This window comes from Microcaecilia unicolor, chromosome 6, assembly GCF_901765095.1.
Source record: "Microcaecilia unicolor chromosome 6, aMicUni1.1, whole genome shotgun sequence".
Classification (NCBI taxonomy): domain Eukaryota; kingdom Metazoa; phylum Chordata; class Amphibia; order Gymnophiona; family Siphonopidae; genus Microcaecilia; species Microcaecilia unicolor.
This window is the reverse complement of record NC_044036.1, coordinates 325,372,480-325,399,490: the sequence shown is the minus strand read 5'-3', so window position 1 is coordinate 325,399,490 and position 27,011 is coordinate 325,372,480. Positions and strand designations below refer to the sequence as shown.

The following is a 27,011-nucleotide window of genomic DNA, read 5'->3' as shown; positions in this document are numbered from 1 at the left end:
AGCTTCCCAAACATACAAACATTCTATACATGTTATTCCTGGAATTGTGGATTTTTCCCAAGTCCATTTAGTAGTGGTTTATGGACTTGTTCTTAAGGAAACCGTCTAACCCCTTTTTAAACTCTGCTAAGCTAACCTCCTTCACCACGTTCTCTGGCAACGAATTCCAGAGTTTAATTATGCGTTGGGTGAAGAAAACTTTTCTCCAATTTGTTTTAAATTTACTACACTGTAGTTTCATCGCATGCCCCCTAGTCCTAATAAAGGAGAGCATGACATCTGGTTTGGGAAAGTTGACTGCATAACCTGTCAAATTCTTTAATCAATTCTAACAGGCCTGAGAGGGATTCCTAGGGTCTTTAATATAAGTTAGTGTATCCTCAGCACATACGAAAATCTGTGCATTCCCTTTTCTATAAGTATACCCTGAACTCTCTCTGAGAGGTCCTTTTACTAAGGTGCACTGAAACTTGGACTGCGCTAGTGTAGGCACACAAATTGCACACACGCAGATCCATTTTTCAGCGCGCCTGTAAAAAAGTCCTTTTTCTTGGGCTGAAAATGGACGTGTGGCAAAATAAAAATTTTCGCCTGTCCATTTTTGGGCCTGAGACCTTACCGCCACCCATTGACTTAGCGGTAAGTTCTCACGCGTTAACCGGGTGGTAACTGTCAGCACGTGTACACTGCCAATTACCGCCCGGTTAGCGCCGCACATTGGGAAAAAAAATATTTTCCGGCGCATGTATCAGATGCTCGTAAAAATTGGAATTACCGCCTGGGTCATACGGTAGCCGGATGGTAGTTCCAAATTGGCGCATGTTGGATGCACGAAGGTGCCTACGCAGTTTAGTAAAAGTGCCCCTGAGTGCGTAATAACTATCGCCAGGGGTTCAATTGCCCAGGTGAATAGAAGAGAGGACAAGGGATAGTCTTGACACATGTCCTGAGCCAGCTGAAATGCAGCTGAAGCTCAAGTGTTTACCACAATTGATGCAGATGGTAGTAAGTACATCACTGTAACCCAATTAATAAAGGAGTATCCGAACCTGAACCACTTCAATACACAAAAAGATAAGGCCATTCCACCTTATCGAAGGCTTTTGCCAGATCTAAAAAGAGAACATAAGAACATAAGCACTGCCATACTGGGAAAAGACCAATGGTCCATCAAGCCCGGCATCCTGTCTCCGACAGTGGCCAATCCAGGCTTCAAGAACCCGGCACCCCCCCCCCCCCCCCAAAATTAATTTTTAATAATGTTCAATGGACTTTTCCCTCAGAAATCTGTCCAAACCCCCTTTAAACTCCGTAAGGCCAGCTGCTGTCACTACATTTTCCGGCAACGAGTTCCAGAGTCCAACTACACGCTGAGTAAAGAAAACCTTTCTCCTGTTTGTTTTAAATCTACCATATTCTAGCTTCATCTTGTGTCCCCTGGTTCTATTGTTGTTTGAAAGTGTAAACAAACGCTACACATCTGTCCGCTCTACTCCGCTCATTATCTTGTAGACTTCTATCTTATCACAGCCAAGTCCTCTAAGTTATTACTCAGCCTCTATACATTATCCGAGACTGTTGGTGTTGTTAAAAATCTCATTGTGGGAAAAAATGTACATAGTTTTAGCTACATCCCCCAATGCTTTCATATGGGGCAGATTTTCCTTTATTTCACAATTAAAAACAAGTAAATATGGAATGTTATTCAGAGTATTATTTACTACAGGGAAACTTGGTATGATTTTGGATACCATTCTTACACATCTTCCTTGTTTCATGTGGAGGTTAAGGGCATTATTCTCCTTAATTTCATGCAGATTTTTGTTCACCTCCAAAATGAAATCCAGTTAAAAGTGAGACCTCACTACTTAGGGCAGTGTTATCAACAAGGCTACTGTTAAGTTGTGTTATTTTACTGTTAACCCTGGTTATTAGTAACTAGGTCTCATTGCATAAAATGAAACCCATGCTAAAATAGTGCCAGTTAACAGTAAAATAACACATCATAGTAACATAGTAGATGACGGCAGGAAAAGACCTGCACGGTCCATCTAGTCTGCCCAAGATAAACTCATATGATTTGTACCTGTCTTTTCCAGGGCACAGACCGTATAAGTCTGTCCAGCAGTATTTCCCGCCTCCCAAGCACCAGTCCCGCCTCCCATCACCGGCTCTGGCACAGACCCCGTATAAGTCTGCCCTCCCCTATCCTAGCCTCTCAACCACCAATGCCTCTTCCCCCCGCCACCCAATTTCAGCTAAGCTTCTGTGGATCCATTCCTTCATCTTAACAGTAGCCCACAACTACTCAAAACATGGCCATATTGTGGCATTTTTAAACCTTCGTTTATGCTGTTTATAGTCTATGGCTACAGTTTTAAAATAATTTGTCTTTAATATACCCTTGCATTTTTTTGTAGATTTCCTATCCATCATTTTCTTTTTTAAATTCCTGATTACACATTGCCTCCTTGGTTTCCCTCACTCCTATTACCAGATGTGTGAGGGGTTCTCTCTCCAGATATACAACAGGATCAACACGAACATACCTAAATCTCCACTACCCAAGCTGCAAAGGACTCAAATACAAATCAACCTATGCATCCAGCTTTTCCTACATAAGCACACAACTTTGGAACGCATTACCAAAAGCCGTGAAAACAACGTACGATCACCTAAACTTCCTGAAATCATTAAAAACTAACCTGTTCAAAAAGGCATACCCTTCCGACCCAACTTAAATGCCTGTACCCTGCAACACAACGAAACCAAAGCTCGTAATGGACATATAATAACTCTTCCTCTCTACGATTCCCTAATGTGTCTGTACACACGAACCTTATTCTACCACAACATTACTGTATTTGTTCATACCAGAATTGGCGAACGCATTTACGGTACTATGTAAGCCGCATTGAGCCTGCAAATAGGTGGGGAAATGTGGGATACAAATGTAACAAATAAATAAATAAATAAATTTACTGTTTTCTATGTTGTATTGACTCAACAGAGAATAGTATTGTGGCATCTGAATTTTCAAGACCACATCTTTTCAGTTAGTCTAATAAAAGATTGTGCAATCTATTACGAATCAACTTATTACTGGAAAACAAAGTGCCTTTAAGAAGAAAATAGAAATAAAAGGAATTAGAAACTGTCCCATCTATGTTTTGCGGGCACATTTGGTGGAAAGAAAGCAAGAACAAAGAGCAATGATCTACTTAGTTGAGACATGATGCACTTCACTCCCGCACCCTCACAAAAAAACATACCACAAACTCTTCTCCTCTTTCCTGCCTCATCTTTGCCATATAATAAACTTCAGTTTAGGTTTATTAAAGGTATTTCCAATTTTGTGCCTAATGAGAAAATGATTAATATAATTAGTTGAAGATACTCTACTGACTATGATTCCCACCATGGATTTCCAGTCAGCCGAGTGCCCCAAAGATCTACATATGGGCTTGTTCCTATCAGTAATGACAATGGTAGGAAGCACCTTGTCTAGTTTTCACGGATTTTGATAAACACGATCCCACCATGGTAACTCCGATGTTCTTGGCAATGTGCCACAGTGGTTTGCTCTTGTCTTCTACAGCCCACGGCACTCAGTCTTAGCTCACCATGCCAAACACTGCTTAGCTTCTGACAGGTTCAAGCTTACCCCAGTTGGTGTTGCTGGATGTATTAGCAGCCCTACGTTTCCTATAAAAGTCTTTCCGTGGTTTGGATCTACAGCTTAGGCGCTGATGGAAAAGGAGGTAAGAAAATATTGTGCTGTGCTCCCAATCTGTTAAACACATATTTATGAGTGCATTAAGCAACAGACCAAGGATCTCATGCCAAAAATATATTATTTCCTATCTTGAATATATCACAATATGGAAAAAGCCAATGAGAACTTGACGAAGAAATAATTAAAACAACATCACCCTAAGCACCCCTATCCATTTCTGACTATGGATAAACTGTATGTCTTATGAGCTATAATTTTGGCATATGGATCAAGGCATGATGTGTAATGAACCAATAATATGTTTGTCTAGCACACTAGAAGTACTGCATGATTTCTTTACTGATTAAAGATAAACTCCAGATGACAAGGCCAGTTTGTGTCAAAACACCCCTCAAGAAATGAACGAACGGCAAAAATACTAACATTGTAGATATTAACATTGGCTGCATAGTTGATGTAGAGCAATTGTTTTGCATCGTTAATCAGCTCTGTTCCAGAGTAAACATAGCATTGTCCACTCCTGACGTCACTCCAGAGAGCTTTGCTTTGATCCTGTTAGACAAGCTTCGTCCCTTCATGTTGCAAAATCTTTTCCCTCTCTTCCCCTTCCCCTCCCTCTCCTAGTCCACAAACCTCAAGTTCCACTTGTAGGTGCAGAACATAAGAATAGCCATATTGGGTCAGACCAATGGTCCAGCTAGTCGACTATCCTGCTTACAACAGTGGACAATCCAGGTCACAACTACTTGGCAGAAACCCAATTAGTAGCATCTTCTCACTTTTTCCCCCTCTGTCCCACTTGGGCCTTCAGAAACTTATTGTCATCGTGCGTCCTTCCTGCTCCATCTATTGATTTCTCAAGACATACATGTACCTACACCTCTTACTTAATAGAAGAGCTACTTAGCGTTTTGCTGCCACCCCTAAAATCCAGACCTAGTTGGCAGTCTTAAAAATCGACTGTGAACCACCACCTTGAAGTCAAATGTTTTCCTTGCTGAAATGAAAATGCAGAAGATGCTGACTGCTTGGCCTTATGGTGATCAAAAGGACCATCCTCCATCTATCCATGGCAATTCACTATTCAAATGAGCACGACAGGTATTTTGTAACACTAGGAGGCCACCACAGGCAGGTGAGTATTACATTTCAGTTATTTCTGCTTCTCATTTATGTTTAACTACTTCTGGGAATTAAACACACCTTTTAAAATTATTTCAGAACGGTAGCTCTCTCCAGGGCTTTATGGGTCCTTTTGCCATTACTAAGCACACAAAATGGTGGTGGTGGGGGGGAGGGGGGATTATTAGTAACAAAATATAACAATGGAAATATGTTCGGAACTGCAAAACTTGCGAAGCACCAAACAGCATCGCTGAAACCTAATCTTCAATGTTACCTTTATATTTGGTCACAACAGCAGAGTTGATGCTCAGAGGCTCCTGGAAGGTGACCATAAGTGATGTACCGCTCGTCACCATAAGACAGACATTGGTTGGCACCTCTGGTGCCCCTGGGAAAAAAATATAATGAAAAGCAGGAAAGCTGCTCAATCAGGCATGGCAAAAACCTTAGCATTCTTCCTAATTTTTGTCACACATTTTATTTTCAAAAAGGAATTAGGTAAAAGTTGTGCGTAAGTATGGTGTAAGAAATGGGGGGGGGGGGGGGCTGCAGTTTGATTCAATATCTTTGTTAGGTCTTTGGGCCAATTTTAGAGTTTGGGGTGATATATTTTTAATCCACTGATGTTGTACAAATTGTGATTTCTGTTAGGAAATCAATTGAATGAATATATACACTTATGAATACCTGAAAAAGATTGTGATGATGGGTAGAAAATACACCAGAATGCCCTTATATAGGTGGCATTAGGATCCTATTAAAACTGAGTCTGCAAAGTATTATATTATGTTAGACTTGTTAACCTTGCAATTACAGACGGCTGCTGTAGTTAGAAAGATGTTTGCCTCTCTACAATCGGTATCTCAAATTAGACCATATGTGATACAGAAGGATCTAAACTGTCAATTTTGGTGGTGGCTTTCTCCAATTATGATTATTGTAATTCAATTTCTTTGGCCCTCTCAAAGCAAATGATGGTACGAATGCAGATAATGCAGAATTCAGTTCCCTAAATGATCGAAGGAAGATCAAAATACGATAGGGCGTCAACACTTTTAATTCACAACCAAAACAGCCTGCTTCGGGGCTTTGGCCTTCCTGGTGACACATTCCGCCCTCGTGGAAGCAGGAAGTTGTGTCAGAGGCAGCGAGACGCGTCACCAGGAACGCCAAAGCCCCGAAGCAGGCTGATTTAGTTGCTAGAGTGCCGCTACCGATGGCAATTTAATCAAGTTAGAGGGATCTTGGGGAGGGAGGGAGAGGGACAGATGCTGCAACAGGAGGGGGAGAAATGCAAGAGTGATGCTGAACTAGAAGAAATGGAGGAGGAAAGAGATGGGCTGGACCCAGGGAATGAGAGATGCCAGCGCTTGTAGCATCCCTGACATGGAGAGCCTAGCACTTGGTGTGAGAGTCAGAGGCTTCTCCCCAAGCCTCTTATACCAGGTGTGTATGGGCATCCAAAGTTGGGCACACTTCCAAGATGCGTGTGCAATTTATTTGGCTAATGAGCTGTTAACCATCAATAACTGGATGCTAACAACCAATTAATGACGTTAATTGGCACAGTTAGGATTTGCATGTGCGTCTGGCTGCATGCTATTCTATAATGCTGGGTGCCTAAATCCCATAGCATTCAACCCAAAAGGGGGTGTGGCCATGGGAGGAGCATGGGTGGGTCATGGGCATTCATGGGCATTCCACAAGGATATGTCTGGTGCCCAGTTGGGCATCGGAGCCAGCACTAAGCGCTATTCTATAAAGGGTGTGTGTTTAATGCCAATCTTTTCTGGTGCCCCTTCCCCAGTTAAAAAAAATATATACAAAGTTTGTATTCTGCATAACTCTGTCAAAACTTGATTAATTTCAATAAAATTTGGGATATATCATCCTGAATAAATTTGTAATAACCCTACACTCACGTTGGCCACCTTTCTTAAACAATGTCACTTCCCTACCTGGTTTTCAACTGCCGCATTATTTTCTTCAGTGCAAACTGATCAGGCAATCAGTTGATCCTGTTTCTTGCAATTTTTTCAAAACATATTCTATGCTTACCCTCCTCTTTAACCTCTTTCTGGAAACTCTTGCACAATTCTATGAGAACCATAATTTTTCTGCAGATACAATTTTTTAATAAGGACCAGCTCCTCTTAACTGAAAACCGTGGTAACTGTGGCGGTGACATCGTTTAGGTGAGGTGGCTGGCGTGAGTATAGGCTTATTGCAAATTTATTTAAGATGATATATCCCAAATTTTATTAAAGTTGGTCAAGATTTTGGAAGAGTTATGTAGAAAACAAGCTTTGCATAGATATTCTTGAAACACAAGAAAGGAAGTTACATCAGAGGAAGGCGGGACGTGCTGAGAGAGAAGGGAAGCGACGAGAAGGCGAGCCTGCCTGCTGCTTTTACTGATGGTTCGCCGCGACTTCGGGTAAATTAAAGATTTCAAAACAGGGAGCATGGGTGCACGAGCGGAAGGGAGCGGGCAGGTGAGCCGGACCTCACAAAAAAAGCACTGGGCAGAGTTGAGGCGCGCCGCGTGGGGCCCCTTTGAGCATGAGGCACTATGCGGTCACAACGCTCACCTTGGCCTAAGACCGGCCCTGGTCCCCCCCCCCCACAACGAGCAGGTACGCTACATTTGGACTATAAGACACACCCACATTTTCCTCCCAAAGTTTGGGGGAAAAAGTGCGTCTTATAGTCCGAAAAATACGGTAGTTGAAATCTACAGCCCTAATAGTGATTTCAGATCAAAGGGAGAGTTTCTGTTAAAACTTCCTATCTTGTACAGTTATAGGTTGAAGATTACTCGGGAAGGAATATTGGGCCAGATTCTATATAAGGCGCCTAAAAAAATTCCATGTGTAAACATTCTGCCTAAGCGTATTCTATAAGCGGCACCTACATTTATGCACGGTATATAGAATACACTTAGTTGATAATCCAGTGCCTAAAATTATACACCTTCATTTAAACCAATGAAAATGTGACGTAATTCCCTCATGTAGATTTACCTGCACTGGGCCATATTCTATAACTATGCATGTAAATTTGGGAACGCCCATGGATCGCCTATTTCCCCACCCATAGCCAGGCCTCTTTTAAACTGCATGCATTAGAATTTAGGTGCAGTTCGTTACAGAATACGCTTAGCGAGTGGTGCGCATAAATTCTAATTATTGCCAATTAGTGCTCATTATTGCTTGTTAAGAGCAGTTATGAATGCTGATTAGCTTCTTAAGCCAATTAAGTTACACACATTGTTGTAGAATATACCTGGATTGTGCTGTGGAACTCAAGGCGCGTTATATGGAATCTGGCAGATAGTGGGGTGGAACTGAGGGGGAGGGGGTGTTATCAAATTATTAGAAAAAACAAAAAAAATCTGTTTTTTTCATGAATATTTGATAAATAAGAATAATAAGCAGGAGTGTTGTTGTGAGCAAAGATTATGAAAACTGGTTTAAATCACTGATTGCATTACGTTTTAATTAGGTCTTATTGTATTAGGGATATTTTTTGTAGGTAAGTATATATTTTTATTAATATTGTTTTAATAATGTTATTTTGAAACACATTGCAATCTGCTTTCAACTCATTTTGGAAAAGTGGAAAAGCAATGCCAATTTAAATTAAATTAAATTAAATTAAGTGAAGTAAGTACCTGCTTACCTTTTGCCTTCTCTATCTGTAACCTGACTACAAGCTGGCAACTACGCCCGTACATTTGAAAATTAAACCCACCTGCCTACTTTGAAAATGTTTTGTCCTACTTACTGGCGTGTTCATAGCCTACTTTCATTCTTTTGTATAATCGGTAGCGCCACTCCCAGGACTTCAGCTGCTTTTCCCTCTCTGTGCTGTCCGTACAGAGTCCTTCAGTTTGCACGAGCGCCGACAGTTCGCTCACTCGCTGCTCGGCTTCCAGGACCAGCCTGCTGAGGTGCACAGACCTGCTTTCCATGGTAACAACTGGGGAAGAAAAATACAGAGAAATCAGCAGTTTATTTTCATTCTCAGTGGCTTCCCGCTGTCGCAAAAGCTTGAGAATGACAGGAAAAGCTTAGAATTCATTGAGAATTTCTTTTAAAATGTATGCGAAGTAATTGCCCTCTCAGTTCAATTACATATTTAGAAACTAGGGGATCAATATTCAAAACAATTTAACCAGGAAGGAGAGGATTTGTCTGGTGAACTTGTACCGTCAGCCCAATTGCTAATATTCAGCAGCGCTTAGGGGCCCCTTTTACTAAGGCACAGAAGGTGTAATGCGGGCCTACCATGCGGTAACAGGGCATGCGCTGAGGTGTCTCATGGTAGTTTGGCCCAGGGGCGTAGCTAGATACCCAATTTTGGGTGGGCCTGAGCCCGAAGGTGGGTGGGCACGACTATCCCACCCTCTGCCTGGCATCTCTCCCTCCCCCCTCCCCAGGAGATCACATATCTCCACTCCTCTGACCCCCCCCCCCCCCCAATTCACTATCTTTAAATCCTTTAGGTATTCACTAGAAGCGAACAGCAACTCATTACCCTTGGTCATGCCAGCTCCAAGTCTTCCCTTTGACGCAACTTCCTGCTCCCACGAACAGGAAGTTGTGTTAGGGGGAATGTGTTGCTGCTGGCGAAGAACTAAAGAATTTAAAGGCATAGGAGAGATGTCATGGGGTGGAGTTAAGTACCCCTGTTCAAGTGTACAGCGCTGTGTACATCTAGTAGCGCTTTAGAAATGATAAGTAGTAGTAGTAATCTCCTGGAGGGAGAAATGCCGGGAATCTTCATCTGGCAGAGCTTGGGGGATCCCTGCCAGCCACATCGTTGTTGTGCCACTGCTGGGTGGGCCTGAGTCCAAAGTGGGTGGGCTTGTGCCCACCTGGGCCCACCCATGTCTAAATCACTGGTTTGGCCAGCAGCATGTTCCAATCACCGCTCTAGAAAATATTTTTTCACACGGTAGGCGGAGAGTAGGCGCGGTAATCGGCTATTGCGTGCCCATTATCGTGTGCGGCCTGATCAGCACTGGAGCAGTGTGGGAGCCCTTACCGCTTCCTAAATAGGTAGTGGTAAGGGCTCCCAGCGATAATAGCCATTCGGTAATGGGGAAATTAGCGCGTGACCATTAAAAAATAACCAATAAAAGGTCATTTTAGAACAGCGCTAAAGAATGGCTGAATTGCGCGGGAACCCGTTTGCTATTCGCAGCACCAGTCACTTTTTAGCTTGTCTTAGTAAAAGGACCCCTTAACCAGGTAGAGGCGCTGAATGTTAGCACTGACTGCCACGGGACTACCTGGTTAGTGCTAAGGCAGACCCAAAATTTATCTGGGCACCTCAGATATTCAAAGCCAATGCCTGGATAACTAAGTCGATATGTTAGGTCGGATATAGGGGCCCTTTTACAAAGGAGTGTAAGGACCTACGCACGTCGAGCATGCGCCAAATTGGCATTACTGCCCGGCTACCACATGCCCAGGGCGGTAATTCTGAATTTGGCATGCACTGAAAATATGTGGTAGAAAATATTTTGTATTTTCTACAGCGTGGCAGTGGGCATGCACTGCTTGCCTACCACCACAGTCGCATGTGAGACTTTACCACAAAGTCAATGGGGTGGTGGTAAGGACTCAGGCCAAAAATGGACACGCACTGTTTTTTTATTTTGCAGCACGTCCATTTTCTGGCCCTTTTTCCAGGACAGGTAAAAACTGGCCCGGCGCATGCCCATAAGATTCGCTCACACTACCGCAGGCCACTTTTTGCTGCGGCTTAGTAAAACGGCCCCTTAATGCAATCCTAGCTGTGTCCAGTTAGTTGTCCAGGTATGGTACTGAATAGTGACCATAACCGGGATAACTTCTGGGTGCTGCCAAACACCTGGATACTTAATGGTGATACCCAGATAGGTGCCAACACTGAATACCTGGGTCTAGTTCTGCCCACAGAGTTAGTGCTGTCAAAAACACTATCAATGGCTGAAGATCAGCTGGCTGAGGTCAAGAAACATGATAGAAGTGACTTCATGTGTCATTGAATTGACTTGCATGTTTGTGGTTAGCTTTTGAGATCTCACCTCTGTAAACACTGGAAAACTAGGGGTCTGCTGGTTCCATTTTCAAATACAGAACCAGCAGAGCAGAAGTGGATGAGGATTGCTCCTGCCCCCTTTGGACTGTGGACTGCAACAACCAAGGAGTTTTTATCACAGGAGATGGCATGATGTCAAAAAGTTGAAGCCGTCTCCTCCGCGCAGCCGCCATATTGGTGCACCCTAAACAAACAAACTATCAGCATACAGATTTGCACAGAGGAACCGTCAGAACTGTAACCTGAGGTTTAATTATTTTTACCTCTTGGGGGAGGAGGTCTTGAGGGGTGAAGAGACTCCCACTGATCTCGCAGGTGGGGGACGCATAAGCCGCGGTCCCGCTGCATGTGTGGGTGCTCTGGAGTGGCAGCCTTATTTTTGAAGCTGCAGAAAGCTCGATTTTTGTAGGGGGAAGCTTTTAGAAAGGCCCCGGCTCTGTCTGAGCCTCGGGTAAAGTTGTGGGGACTCCCATGGCTCCAAAAACCAAGTCTGTCACTCCGGTGCATCCACTCTTGCGGTGAACTGCAGCTCATGCCCCAGGATTCTCCCCTCCACCCCCCAGAGGTTAAAAAAACCCTCAGGTTACAGAACGGTTAGAATAGTAACACCAGGCTTCCCAAGGCAGATTACAATAGTTAAGAAGAACCGTCAGGAAACAAGATATTCTCACTGAAATTTGACATGTATTACTGTATTCTATAGAACTGTGTAAAAAATAAGCACAAAATACAGAGAGTTTATTACTGTTGTTTCTACCAGCTACAATACTTTTTATGCTATTTTAGTGGTTTTTAATTTATTTCATGATATATATCTACATAGGGAAGCTTTCAAATAAATAAAAAAAGCTGTCAAATTAAAAGAAATCCACACATAGGCAGTCATAAGCACTTGATAATGGTTTATATGTAGAAACTAGGAAAAAAGGCCCGTTTCTGACACAAATGAAACGGGCGCTAGTAAGGTTTTCCTCAGAGTGTGTGTGTTTTACAGAGTGTGTGAGAGTGAGTGTATGATAGAGAGAGAGTGAATGTGTGAGTGTGTGTGACAGAGAGAGTGAGACAGTGTGCGAGTGTGTGTGTGTGTGTGTGTGAGAATGAGAGTGTGTGCCAGGGGCCCCCTCCCTCCCTCCCAGTTTCAGGGTCTGCCCGCTCCCCCCTCCAAGTTCCAGGGTCGTTGCCCCTCCCTCCCAGTTTCAGGGTCACCCCCCCTCCCAATTTCAGGGTCCGCCTGGCCCCCCTCCAAGTTCCAGGGTCCAGCCCCCCCCCCACCAAGTTCCAGGGTCCGCCCTCCCTCCCACCTACCCAGTTCCAGGGTCATTGCCCCCCTCTCCCTCCCTCCCTCCCAGTTCCAGGGTACTTCCCCCCCCTCTTTCCTCCCCCCCCCCTCCAGCCACCCTGAGATGTTTAATTGAAAGATTAGGGAGCTATGAGTGTGTGTGAGAATGAGAGTGTGTGCCAGGGGCCCCCTCTCTCCCTCCTTCCCAGTTTCAGGGTCCGCCCACCCGCCCCCCTCCAAGTTCCAGGGTCCGTCCTCCCTCCCACCCACCCAGTTTCAGGGTCGTTGCTCCCCTCTCCCCCTCCCTCCCAGTTTCAGGGTCTGCCTGGCCCCCCTCCAAGTTCCAGGGTCCGCCCTCCCACCCACCCAGTTCCAGGGTTGTTGCCCCCCCCTCTCTCTCCCTCCCAGTACCAGGCTAGTTGCCCCCCTATCCCCCCCCCCTCCAGCCACCCTGCGATGTTTAAGTGAAAAATTAGGGAGCTGTGTAGTGTAACAAAACGCACCTGCAACTTTGTGAAGCTGACTCCGTGGCTTCATTGAAGTGAAGGGGTTGGTAAGTTTCGTCAGATTCGTGAGTCTGTAACCATCTCTCTCAGCCCCGCCCTCGAGCCTCTGATAGGTCTGCCACCCTCGACCTCAAAATGTGATGACATCGCAGACGTCAAAACGTGATTACGTTGAGGGCGGCGGACCTATCATAGGCGCGAGGGCGGGGCCGAGAGAGATGGTTACAGACTCACGAATCTGATGAAACTTACCAACCCCTTCACTTCAATGAAGCCACGGAGTCAGATTCAGAACGTTGGAGGTGCTTTTCATTATAGTAGAGATATATTTATTGTAATTATAAGGAAAACTAAAGTCATATAGTGTAGCACAGAAATCCACAATACAGCATTGCAAATAACAAAGCAAGCTCTGGACCACTGACAAAGACAGTATGAATATAACCTCCCTCCCTTCACAGATCCCTCAAAAACTCCCCAAACCACCCCCAACTCCCCTTACATCCCCCCCCTGATCTCCTCCTAACAGAAAGAATGCAAAACCAAGAAGGTTTACTAAAACAATTATAAACCTCACAAGTTTGCTATTATTTTCAATAGCTTCTGTGAATCTCTGGGGTCACTCAATATGGCGGCAAACTCCGTCCACTGGCTTCAGCCCACAGAATGGGCCAGATAGGCTCATGCTGTCTCCTGTCATTAAACCTCCTTGGCAACAACATTGTAAGATGGGGGCGGGGTGGTGGATGGAAAAAGGGATGTGGGTAGTCCCAGTTCAGTGTTTTGACAGAGGGAAGGGGACCCAGATTTAACATTTATTTTGTTTATTCTTCTTTTTTCTTTCATTTTCTTTTGTTTCAAATAAACAAATGAAATAGAATGCAAATAAAACAAAAAACAAAAAATACACCCCTGAAAGCACAAAATTTAAGCGGACACCCCTTCGCCGTTTCCATCTCTCCGTATTTCTTTTCCCTTGTTTTCAACAACCTTCCATTTCTCTCTCTTTCTCATCTGCCCCTTCTTTCTTCCTCAGTATCTGCCCTCCTGCATCTTTCCCTCTTCTCAGCATCTGCCCTCTCTCTCCCCAGTATCTGTTTTCAGCCTCTTCCTTTTCTGGAATTTTCCCTTCTCTTTCTTTCTTTCTTTCTTCCCTCCTTCACCAGCACCTGCCTCCTGCCCCCACTCCCTGTCTCCCTCTTGCTTCCCCAGCATCTACCTCTCTACCCCTCAGTCGTCTTGCCTAGATCTTAACTCCTTCCCTAGTATCTCTGCCCTATTTTCTTTCCTTCTTGGTCTTTCCATGACATCCTTTGCCCTGGTTTTTCCCATTTCCCCTTGTACCTGGATTTTAGTTTCCCTCTGGATTTAGTTTAATTTAGTTATTCCAGTGGCATAGCCAGATGTTCAATTTTGGAAGGGCCTGAGCCCAAAGTGGATGGGCATAAAAGTTCGCTCCGCCACCACTCTCCTTGCCCACACATGACCCTCAACTCAAATTGTAAATACCTGAGCTGGCAGGTTAGCACGGGAGCCTTTACCACCATCTCAATGGGTCGCGGAAAGTGCTTCCCCCCAAAATGGCAACAAGAACTAGAGGACATGAATTGAGGTTGAAAGGGGGCAGACTCAGGAGTAATGTCAGGAAGTATTTTTTCACAGAAAGGGGGGGTGGACACATGGAATGCCCTCCCGCGGAAGGTAGTGGAGATGAAAACGGTAAAGGAATTCAAACATGTGTGGGATAAACACAAAGGAATCCTGTTTAGAAGGAATGGATGTACGGAAGCGGAGATTAGGTGTCGACGCCGGTATTTGGAGAGTAAAACCGGTGCGGGGCGGAATTCTACGGTCTGTGCCCTGATCGTGACTGAATAGATAGGGATGGGCTGGAGTGTAAATTTTAAGGGGCTTTGACGTTAGCCTCAGAACTTTTAGTACAGGAACAGTGCTGGGCAGACTTTTACAGTCTGTGCCCTGAGAAAGGCAGGAACAAATCAAACTCGGGTATACATATAAGTATTACATACCATGTAAAATGAGTTTATCTTGTTGGGCAGACTGGATGGACAGTTCAGGTCCTTATCTGCCGACATTTACCATGCTACTATGTAAGTGGATCACTTACCGCACGGCCATTTCTTTTCCCCCAAAAAGACAGCCTTTCACCCGCTGCGCACGTCCAAAACATATGCTGATGCTGGCGCAGGCCCCTTTTTACCGCAGCTTAATAAAAGGACCCCATAGGCTCTTATATTGCCTTTTGAAATCGATACAACATAAGCGCCTATGTTGCTTCATAGTCTAGACATCCTGTTTTAAAATTATCTTCCACCTATGATGGCATTCTAACCAGTTTCAAAATGTGTGTGTCAGCACTTCCTGTTCTCAGATCTTGGTGATGCATAAAATCTTTAACCAAGAAATGCCAGCCTGAGATTTTGGAAAATGCCAGTGATACCAGCACAGAAGGTACAGAGCAGTTGGTAATTATAGGACGTGCTATTCCTACCCTCCTATCAGGTCTTTGTGATAGTGCAGTGGTATAGTTTGCTCAAAGTAGTGCATATTAAATGAATTCAGGGGCCATTTTACTAAGCCACATAAGCGTCTACATGCGCCTAACACACGCCAAAATGGAATTACTGCCTGGCTACCGCGTGGCTCTTGCAGTAATTTCATTTTTGGGGCCTGTCCGATATGCGCATTTTTATTTTCGGACACGCGTTTCGGGCGCGCGTGAAGTGGCATTTGATGCGCGTAGGTCATTACTGCCCGGTTAACCGCGTGACAGTTTAGTGCTAGCTCAATGGCTGGCGGTAAGGTCTCAGACCCAAAATGGACACGAGGCAATTTTCATTTTGCTGCACGTCCATTTTGGGCAAAAATTTTAAAAAGGCATTTTTTTTGCAGGTGCGCTGAAAAATGATTCTGCGCGCTCAAAAAGCGCGCCTACACTACCGCAGCGCACCTTAGTAAAAGGACCTCTTAGCTTGTTAGTGTAGTCCAATTCATTCACATGATTAATTTATGCATGTATTTTTACATGCATATGGGCAATGTGTATGCATAACTCCTGTGTCAGCATTTTAAAGTTTAGCGCTATGGGCTCATAACTTCTCTGTTTTGGGGACCAATATGCATTAATTTCAGACACTGAATACTATGTTTATCACTGCTCCTGGTTGCCATCAAACTCTATTTATTTACAGATGAGGTCAATGAAAAATTAGTTCAGTCTCTAGGTTTAAATTTTATTGCTGTTTAAAACACTCAAGACTATGTTTTTCTGTCCATTTATCATGGCTTAATGAATGTTGCTTCAGCAGTCAATCATCCCTTCAGAATACTGCCACACATATTATTTTTGAGACTCGGTCACGAAGCAAAATAACCAAATAAGTATACAGCTAAAATAAAAAATCCCTCTCTTACGCCGAGCAGCCAAGCTATGTGAAATTCTCCTGGGAAGACTAAAGGAAGCCAGAATAAATGATAATATAAGCACCGAGGACACAGAAAAAGCAATAATGTTGCAGCAGCATGGAGGGCCTGGCAAAAGACAAAATCTCTGCCTTGGAAAAAGCCAGCTCTATTGCTCGCCTGAAGGTGCAATTTCCTGGAGCAGCGAGATTGACACACCGGGTCCTAAATGTCATTAATTGAACTAACTTCAAACTCATTTCAGAGTCTGCTGACGCTGATTCCCCCCCTCCCCCCCCCCCCAACCTTTGCTGGGAATGTTCTAAATATAAGCATTGAGAACTTGAGTGAACGCTTTTGTTTGTGTACATTTTGACACAGGTAAGGGCGTAGTAAGCCGGTGTCACGGCCTAAGGTTGATTAATTGACTCTGGGGCCCTTTTACTACGTTGTGTAAGTGTCTACGCGCGCCAAAATGGAGTTACTGCACGGCTACCGTGTAGCTCTTGCAGTAATTTCATTTTTGGCATGCGTCCGATATGCGCGTCCAAAAAATAATTTCTATTTTCAGCCGTGCATATCAGACGTGCACCAAGTGGCAATTGGCACGTGTAGGTAATTACTGTCCGGTTACCGCGTGAAACTTTACCGCTAGGTCAATGAATGGCAGTAAGGTCTGAGATCTAAAATGGATGTGCTGCAATTTTGATTTTACCGCACGTCCATTTTCAGCAAAAATTTTATAAAAGGCCTTTTTTTTACAGGTGCTCTGAAAAACAATTCTGCGTGCACCCATAACCCGCGTCTACACTACCGCAGGCCATTTTTCAGTGTGCCTTTGTAAAAGGACCCTTATATAACTCCCAGTTGTACTCTACCACCACTCCTACCTATTGCCTGAAGAATCAACTATAAAAAGTATCATTAGAAATGCAGACGACTGCCTTATGTCTAGAGTTACTATTGCCAGTGTTATACTTGAGTGGTACTTGGTAGACTTACTGGAGCAATGTGCTAACACTGTCGTTAGCATTATGACAATTTAATACATGTAGAACAGAGGTGAAGAACACAAAATAGTATTTTCTGTCAGGCGACAAAGAAAAAAAAATAAGAATGGATAAGTGGAAAAAAAGCTTGGAAATGCACATGGAAGAGAAAAGCAATTCAGTCACTAAGGGGCCCTTTCACTAAGCCGCATAAGTGTCTACGCGCGCCCAACACACGCCAAAATGTAGTTACTGCCTGGCTACCGTGTGGCTCTTGCAGTAATTTCATTTTTAGCACGCATCCGATACGCGCATCTGAAAAATAATTATTTTCGGACGTGCATATCGGACGCGCATATCGGACATGTGCCAAGTGGCATTTGACACACGTGGGTCATTATTGCCTGGTTACCGCGTAACTGGCGATAAGGTCTCAGACCCAAAATGGAAACGCGGCAATTTCCATTTTGCTGCACGTCCATTTTCGGCAAAAATTTTAACAAGGCATTTTTTGCAGGTGCGCTGAAAAATGATTCTGAGTGCGCCCGAAACACGCGCCTACACTACTGCGGGCAATTTTTCAGCACACCTTAGTAAAAGGACCCCTAATTACACCACAAGAAGAAACTGAAGAAAAACAAATTATATTGCAATAGATAAGAGAAGATGGGCTGAAGAAAAAGCTCAAATAGCAGAAGCAGCAGAAAAAGGAGAACTGAAAACAGTGTCTTGCATAATCAGTTAATAGGAACAGAAGGAAGGGAAAGGGGACTTGATATACTGCCTTTTTGAGGTTTTTGCAACTACATTAAAAGCAGTTTACATATATTCAGGTACTTATTTTGTACCAGGGGAAATGGAGGGTTAAGTGACTTGCCCAGAGTCACAAGGAGCTGCAGTGGGAATCGAGTTCAGTTCCCCAGGATCAAAGTCCACTGCACTAACCACTAGGCTACTCCTCCACTAGCAACATTCCATGTAGAAGCCTGCCCTTGCAGATCAGCAATGTGGCCATGCAGGCTTCTGTTTCTGTGAGTCTGACGTATGTGCAAGACGTCAGACTCACAGAAACAGAAGCCTGTGCGGCCGCATTGCTGATCTGCAAGGGCAGGCTTCTGCATGGAATGTTGCTAGTGGAATTGCAACATTCCATGTAGAATCTCAAATAGTAGCAACAGAATCTCCAATAGTAGCAACATTCCATCTAGAATCTTAAATAGTACCAACATTCCATGCAGAATCTCAAATAGGGAAAGGGAAATGGGACTTGATATACTGCCTTTCTGAGGTTTTTGCAACTACATTCAAAGCAGTTTACATATATTCAGGTACTTATTTTGTACCAGGGGCAATGGAGGATTAGGTTGCCCAGAATCACAAGGAGCTGCAGTGGGAATTGAACTCGGTTCCCTAGGATCAAAGTGCACTGCACTAACCACTAGGCTACTCCTCCACTATCTGTTAAGGATAAAGGCAGCATATTAATTACAGATGAAAAAGAAAAAGAAAAAGTCCAACGTTAGTAAGACAAACATTTTAAGGAAAAATTTAAACTGCCCAAAGTCTGAGCATTAGACCAGCTGAAACATCAACAGAGCTGCAGGCAGACACCAGGCCATTCAGAATGGACGAGATCATCAAAGCTATAAGGGGACTATGGAATAGAAAATCGCCCGGATAAGACAACATCTGAAAAGGATCAAATCAAATGATAGAGTTGCTACTATGATTGTGTAATGTGGTATAGAAAGGGGAAAACACCAGATGACTGGAAAAAAAAGATATAATTGTAAAGCTGCCAAAGAAAGATTTCTTGGACTGCAATAATTGGTGAGGGATTGTTCTGTTATCTGTACCTGAAAAAGTCAAACGATTCTTTAGCCAAGTTAAGGCTCAAATAAACAACTTCCTAAATGAAAAACAAGCAGGGTTCAGGCCCAACCAATTCTGTGCAGATCAAATTTTCATGTTGTGTAGAGTATTAATAAAGGTTTTTGAGTATAAAATCCCGGTAGTTATAGATTTTGTGGCTTTTGAAAAATTATTTGGCAGCACCGACAGAGAGAGCTTATGAAGTATGATAAAACTAGTAAAAAAAGCCCCGTTTCCGATGCAAATGAAACGGGGGCTAGCAAGGTTTTCTTCTGTGTGCATGTGGGAGTGTGTGTGTCCCTGCCCTCTGCCCTCTCTCCCTTCCCCTGTGCTGTCTGTCCTCTCTGTCCCCTCCCCCCTCGGAGTCCAGTCCTTCAGTGTTAAGTTTCCTGCTGTGCTGTTTTTGTGTTACAGAGATAGTGAGGGCTTCTGCCCTCTCTCCCCTCCCCCCTCTGAGTCCTTCACTGTTACAGGGAGAGCGATTTGATTTTGTGCTTTGCTGTGTTTTCCTTCACTGTTTGTGTTACAGAGAGAGCGAGGGCGGGGCAGACACTCATGGGGAAACCGGATATCTCTCCCCCTTCACTTCCGGCTGGAGGCTTCATTTAGAACGTTGGTGGTGCCTTTTATATATAGAGATTATATGGAATGCTTCCCATTTGAGAACAGTGAAGATGGTTAGAGTGGTAGATGGTTTATGAATTGGTTTACAAAAGTAACTGGAGTGAAGCAAGGATGTGCATTGTCACCATTATTAAAATGTTCCTCTTTGAGAGGTTTCTACCCGTTGATGGAGTGTGTTAGATTGTAACTGGTTATCAATGGCTTATTATTGCGTTCTTATTTGTATGTTATGCTCTGCTGTTATTTGATATTTTGTTTATGGTATTGCAATCCTTGCTTGTTGTTAAGCCACATTGAACTCGAGTATGTTCGGGATAATGCGGGGTATAAATGTCAAAAGAAATAATTCATCTCAACCATGGACTGCTTAATGCAGAACACAGTAGGAGTCAGAAATACAGGAATTGCATTGCTTGAAAACATACAGTTAGAGGACATGGATTTTGCAGATGGTGTGGTCTTGTGGGCAAGTTCTCTTCAGGCAATGCAGACCTATTAAATAGATAGGAATTTCAAAGATTTGCAGAATATTAGATAATTATGTTGATGCTCGATAGGTTTTGGGCAAACCACAGCACAGTGAAATACAATAATCTAGCCCTGTAGGAATAAATGCATGAATTAAAGTTGCCAAATCTTTATACTCCAGTAGAGGCCTCGACCTTTATAAAAGTCTTAAACTAGCAAAATAGACTGAACCCTACTCCTGACTATACTGCCCATGACACCATAGGACATGAACTGTTGTGCTAACATGTTGGAGCGACATTATGAGTATCCCTTGCAACTTACTTACTCGAGTGTTTTCTCACTGTACCCATGATATCAGTCCGAATTTCATAACAGGAATTTAGCGCACTCTTTTTTCAGTAATAGCTCAAGGCAAGTTGCATTCAAGTACAGTAGGTATTTTGCTATCTCCAGAAGGCTTGGGGTCTAGGTTGGAACATGAGGCAACGCCCAGGCTCACAAGGAGAAGCACTGGGATTTAAACCCAGGCTTTCCTGGTTCTCTATCCTCTGCTCTAACCACAGGTTACTTCTCTATTCAACCTGCCAGTGCTGCCGTCTCCCCTTCTAATTAATTATTAGATTGAAATTATATATCTTGGAGATTGGATTAGCTCATCTTTAATCTAAGGGGTCCTTTTACTAAGGTGCGTTGAAAAATGGCCTGCGGTAGTGTAGGTGCGGGTTTTGGGCATGTGCAGAAACATTTTTCAGCGTACCTGTAAAAAAAAGGCCTTTTAAAAATTTTTGCTGAAAATGGACATGCGGCAAAATGAAAATTGACATGCGTCCATTTTGGTTTGAGACCTTTCTGCCAGCTATTGACCTAGCGGTAAAGTTTTACACAGTAACCGGGAGGTAATGACATACGTGTGCCAAAAGCCTCTTGGTGCGCATCCAATATGCGCGGCAGAAAATAAAAATGATTTTTCGGCTGTGCGCCAAAAATGAAATTACCACAAGAGCCACGCGGTAGCTGTTCGGTAACTCCATTTTGGTACATGTTGGGCGCGTGTAGACGCTTATGCGGCTTAGTAAAAGGGCTCCCAAATCTTGCTTATTCTAGTCCACAAAAACACCAGCAGTACTGTAAAATTATATAATTTTTATACTGCTCATGCTAAAGATTTGAACACTCATGCTAAAATATTACTTTACAGGGTGGCAATGCACTAACCCCCAGATTCTACATATAGTACTGGGATTTAGGCACTGAAATATGTGCAGGGATCTCTGAGCCACACACAAAATAATTAGCTTATGGGCCAATTAATTGCAGTAAATTGATTTTAACAATCAATTATTGCAGTTAATTGGCAATATTTAAAATTTGCATTGCATCTCCCTGTGCCCTATTCCATAACCTCACATTTATTTATTTGGATTTTGCTCACACCTTTGTCAGTAGTAGCTCAAGGTGAGTTACATTCAGGTACACTGGATATTTCTCTGTCCCAGGAGGGCTCACAATCTAAGTTTGTACCTGAGGCAATGAAGGGTTAAGTGACTTGCCCAAGATCACAAGGCGCAGTGGTGGGATTTGAACTGCCACCTCTGGATTGCGAGACTGGTGCTCTAACCACTAGGCCACTCCTCCACTCCATGCTTAAGTCCTTTAGCATGTAACTCGAAAGGGGGTGTAGCTAGGGGTGGGGCAGGGGCAGTCCAAAAAATTGAATGCATACTTATAAAATAGCGCCATTCTCGTGCTGAAATGCTATGAGTTGGGCGCCGACATCTACACCAGTTTTCAGCTGATGTAAATACCGTTGTTCAAATTTGGGCACAGGAATGGACTCTAAGCACTATTCTATAAAGGGCATTGAACTCGGAGTGGGTGGATATGAATCGATTTTTCATTCATTCAACAGTAAAAAGACCAGGAAATACTCAATGAAATCCCATGGAAATACGTTTTAAAACAAATAGGAGGAAATATTTTTTCACTCAAAGAATAGATAAGCTCTGGAACTCTTTGCTGAAGGATGTGGTAACAGCGGTTAGTGTATCTGGGTTTAAAAAAGGTTTATACAAGTTCTTGGAGGAAAAGTCCATAGTCTGCTATTGAGATAGACATGGGGAATGCCACTGCTTGCCCTATGATTGCTAGCATGGAATCTTGCTACTCTTTGGGATTCTACATGGAATCGTGTTTCTCTTTGGGATTCTGCCAGGCACTTGTGACCTGGATTGACCATTGTTGGAAGCAGGATACTGGGCTAGATGGACCATTGGTCTGATCCAATATGGCTATTCTTATGTTCTTATGAGCACCCTTTATAGAATAGCACTCTGTACTAATTTTTTCAGGTGCCCAAACTTGGGTGCTATTTACTGAATGCCATCCTAACTTTTTAGTATATGCACTATACATTAATAGTATGCTCACACTAGTCCTAACAGGTATGGGGATTTACATACTGAAGGTAATGTTTGAAAGGATTTTTCACAAGTAAAAGTCTTTATAATTCATAAAAGAGCTTTTATAAAATTGACTTTCTCTTCTCTTCCTCTTACTTTCCGCTCATTCCCTATCATTCCTCCATCTCTTCCCATCTTCTATGTCACTGCACCATTGGTTTCTGCTCCAACTGCTCCATCTCTTCCATCCTGAAACCCATAATGAACCCTTGAAATAACCTGCAGGCAGGTGCTAAATTTCAGACCTTAGCAAGCGCGCATTAGCTAACACAAAAATGAGAACATTCTACTAAAGCCTAATCTGCATATCAAGTTTCCATTTATATGTATCTATGTGCAAATTTTAATAGGTAAGCACCAACATGTTTTTTAATTGGACAAGTCCACACACTAGGGCTTTAGTACATAGCTGCTACTCCAAGGACTTGCTAAACGGCCTGCACGTTCTTTAATGAAGAGCTCCCAAGAACGTTGGGAAACCATGCCGTACAGCTGGCCCTGCCAGTGCTTCGATTCTGGATGAACAATAGGCCTGAAAGTTGCGGCAACGATTGTTATTGGAGGTATGTTTTTGTTAAGCTGTACAAGGCAGAATTATGGATGAAGTTTCCCTATTATTTTGGATAATTATTAATGCTTGAGTTCCATTGAGTTGTATTTTTATTTTTACTTTTTTGTTCCTTTCTATAGTTCTGTTGGATGCTTGAGCCCTGCTGGAAACACAGCACAGCTGAGCCCAGTAGATTGATGCTGCTGAGTTTCTATAGTAGAAGACCAGATGGGAAGGGGGGGGGGGGGGGGACAGACTGCTTAAAAGACAGGCATCTTGTTATACAAACTCAAATGCATTTCAACTTGACCTCACTCTACCTAAGAATAATTATCATTATGAGAACCTTATCTCATTCCAGATGGCTGGAATGAGATAAGGTTCTCAAACTGAGGAGCATTTTCCAGCACATTTCTGATCATTGTGTCACCTGGGTCCGAAAGCAGCTCTTCAGTTTAGCAAACAGCTGTTTTTCATTTCCTTCAATCTGCTGTTGCATGCATCTGATATTGCCAGGCACATCAGAACTTTCTAGGTTGCAACATTTGTTGCCTGAACTTAATTGGCTAATCTTTTAATGATCCAAGTGTTTAAATCAAATGAAAGGTCGAGGTACCATCTCGGTCACTGAATAAAAAGCAAAGGATTCTGAGTGTGTCTAGAATAGAGGCACGCTTGGGAATGGGGGCTGATTCAACAGCGGACGGTGGGACATGAATAAAATAAGACAATCTTACAAAAAGTCAAAAAACTTACGTTTTCAAGGGTCACACAGCAACAGCTATCCAAAATAACAGTGGAAGGGTTGGATTTATCTGCTGGGTACCCCTATGCAGGAGCCAGATGAAAGGAAGGGAAGAGATGCGGGGTGGTCCAACAGCATTTGATTGGCTCTCCTATAGTCAGGAGAGCAAGCTAGATGCCGTTGGACAATGGCAAAGGAGAGTGTACTGACAAGGGAAAGAGATTTCCCTCATTCAGATTAACTTCAAAACATGATATAATTTCAGACACAGCAATAGTTTTCTTTATACAGATAAGTATCATTGAAATATTATTTAAAGCAAGTGTTTATTGATTGAAGAATTTGGATGGTATAAGTTGGTACAATCAAAAAGGAGAGTAGAGGGTAACCAAAGGACAATCCAACACAGGAGGTGGTGCTTAAAAGATGCTTTATTTGCTTCTTGGACAAAGGGACCCGACACGGTCTGTGTTTCGGCGTCAGAAGATGCTTGCCTCAGGGGTCAAAATAGTGGTCAAACAGATAAGCCACACAGCCCAAAGGGATTCGCTCAGGGATAATGTCGAACAAACAGTCTTACCTGAAGGAGTCTGCTGAATATCTCCTTCGGGTAAGGCTGTTTGTTGGACATTTTACCTGAGCGAATCCCTTTGGGCTGCATGGTTTATCCGTTTGAACACTACTGTGACCCCTGAGGCAGGCGTCTTCTGACGCCGAAACACAGACCGTGTCGGGTCCCTTTGTCCAAGAAGCAAATAAAGCATCTTTTAAGCACCACCTCCTGTGATGGATTGTCCTTTGGTTACCCTCTACTCTCCTCTTTGATTGTACTGTCTACGTAGAGGTCTCTTCCTGCTTGCTGTGCCTGATAATTTGGTACAAAAAATATGGACTGATGATAATATAAAGTTGGTGAAGATACATTAGTGTCAAATGCTCCACTTCATAATGGTCTCCCAATTTGAAGGTCCAGAAATTATTTATAAATTATGTACAAATATTATTGAATATATGTTTCTATGGGCTAGAGAATATTTGTGGTTTATTTAAAATTTGTTATACTACTAGGCATGTGCAGATCATGGTGGTTCACAAGATAATATAAAACGTAAGTTAACGAAAAGAACTCCGTGGTCATTAACAGGACAGACCTACTTGATCCACACCTACTCATACATCCAAAAATAAAATAAAATTGATTGCAGGTATTTTGCCACATTTCCCTCTAGTCCTCCAAACCCTGTGTACATTTCTATAACCCTCTCCAGAATTTTAGATATGAAAGATAATCATTATAGGCAGCCCCACTCGATGCTGCCCATAGTAGCTGCTGTTTTAAAATGGCAAATTATCCTCTTCTGTCCCAATCATCGCAATATCTAGCAAATAAACAGTCCAACATCCAACATCCAACAATCTATACATCATTTACATTTCATTTTTTATCTTTAACGGGGATCTTCAGAATATTATCAGCCTCACCATGCGGGGGCAGCGTCCCCTATATTAATGGCGCTGAATAGATCTTCATTGATTCACCCGTAACATACAATACTTTTATTTAACTAATTTTCTTCTTCCTTTTTCTTCTTTTATCTAAAAATTACTGATTGCTTTCAAAATACATAATAGCGCTACTTAACTTTGGCAGCGATCTTTCAACCAGATCAAACCTCCGACTGTTGACTAAATGTTGACTGATTTGCCTTTTTGCTAGACATACTTAAGTCAATCTGTTCACCAAAATGCATTATTCTATCTAGTTTGTGGTTTTGCCCAGAACCTATCAAACATCAACATAATTATCTAATATTCTGCAAATCTTTGAAATCCTATCTATTTAATAAATTACATAAGTATTACCATACTGGGACAGACCGAAGGTCCATCAAGCCAGCAATTGTGTTTCCAACAGTGGCCAATCCAGGTCACAAGTACCTGGGAAGATTCCAAAAAAGTACAATACATTTTATGCTGCTTATCCTAGAAATAAGCAATGGATTTTCCCCAAGTCATTTTAATAATGGTCTCTGGACTTTTCCTTTAGGAAGCCAGCCAAACCTTTTTTAAACCCTGCTAAGCTAACCAATTCTTGACAACAGATTAACAATCCTGTGTTTAATTCCTGATCTATAACCAATGTATCCAATTCTTGACCAACCTTTTGATTACTTTCTTACTATTGTACTTAAAAATACCATCCTTACATTGTCATTTTCAACTCACAATTAACCAATTACACCAATACTGTCACACTCCTTCCATCGTTATTTTGATTATCTAATGTAAGCCACATTGAACTCAAGATCCCTTGGGATAATGTGGGATATAAATATCAGCTAAAAAGACTGCAGTTAGTACAAAATACAGCAATTCATTTACTACATAATAAGAAGGCTTTGGATCATATGACTCCCCTTCTGAGGGAATCTCCAATGATTGGTTGATGATAGAGTGGAGGGTGATGTTTAAAATTTTATGTTCTGGTTCATTACACTTTGGAGTTGGTCTATTATATTTGAAAGACTTATTTTTACCTTATGTACCTTCCAGAACGCTACACTCATCTCAACAATCTCTTTTGCAAATTCCAAATGGGATCAAATATGTATCAATATCCTCCCATACATTAGAATATATGGGGCCGAAATTATGGAATGATATTCCTTTGGAATTGAGGAGTATTGCATCTTTTATTACTTTTAAGAAACAGTGGAAAGCTTTGGTGCTTTTAGAAATATTATTTATACTGGCTGTTAGTTTTTGTTGTTGTGATGATTAGCTGCTGTAGTTGCATTAGAGGGACCCTTTTACTAAGCCACGTAGGCGCCATTACGCATCCTACACGTGTCAATTTTAAACTACTGCCCGGCTACCACATGGCCCGGGCTGTAATTTCATTTTTTACGCATGTCCACTAAGTGTGCTGGAAATTTCCCAGTGCGCAGCGCTAACCGGGCGGTAATCGGCATTGTATGCACGTAGACCATTACTACCCAGTAAATGCGTGAGACTTTACCGCTAGGTCAATGGGTAGCGGTAAGATCTCAGGCCCAAAATGGATGCGCGCCAACTTTTATTTTGCCGCACGCCCATTTTCGGCCAAACAAAAGAGGCCTTTTTTGCAGCTGCGCTGAAACAT

At 42.8% G+C, this 27,011-nt stretch overlaps 1 protein-coding gene across 1 annotated transcript in view; it reads right to left on the bottom strand.

Annotated features, from left to right (window-relative positions):
- The window catches only part of ANKFN1 (ankyrin repeat and fibronectin type III domain containing 1), a 161,348-nt gene that overhangs the window by 131,830 nt on the left and 2,507 nt on the right, over positions 1-27,011 (bottom strand). Inside the window, 2 exon segments of the mRNA XM_030206448.1 lie at positions 5,136-5,249; positions 8,648-8,842. Of these exon segments, the coding sequence (XP_030062308.1) occupies positions 5,136-5,249; positions 8,648-8,842 (309 nt within the window).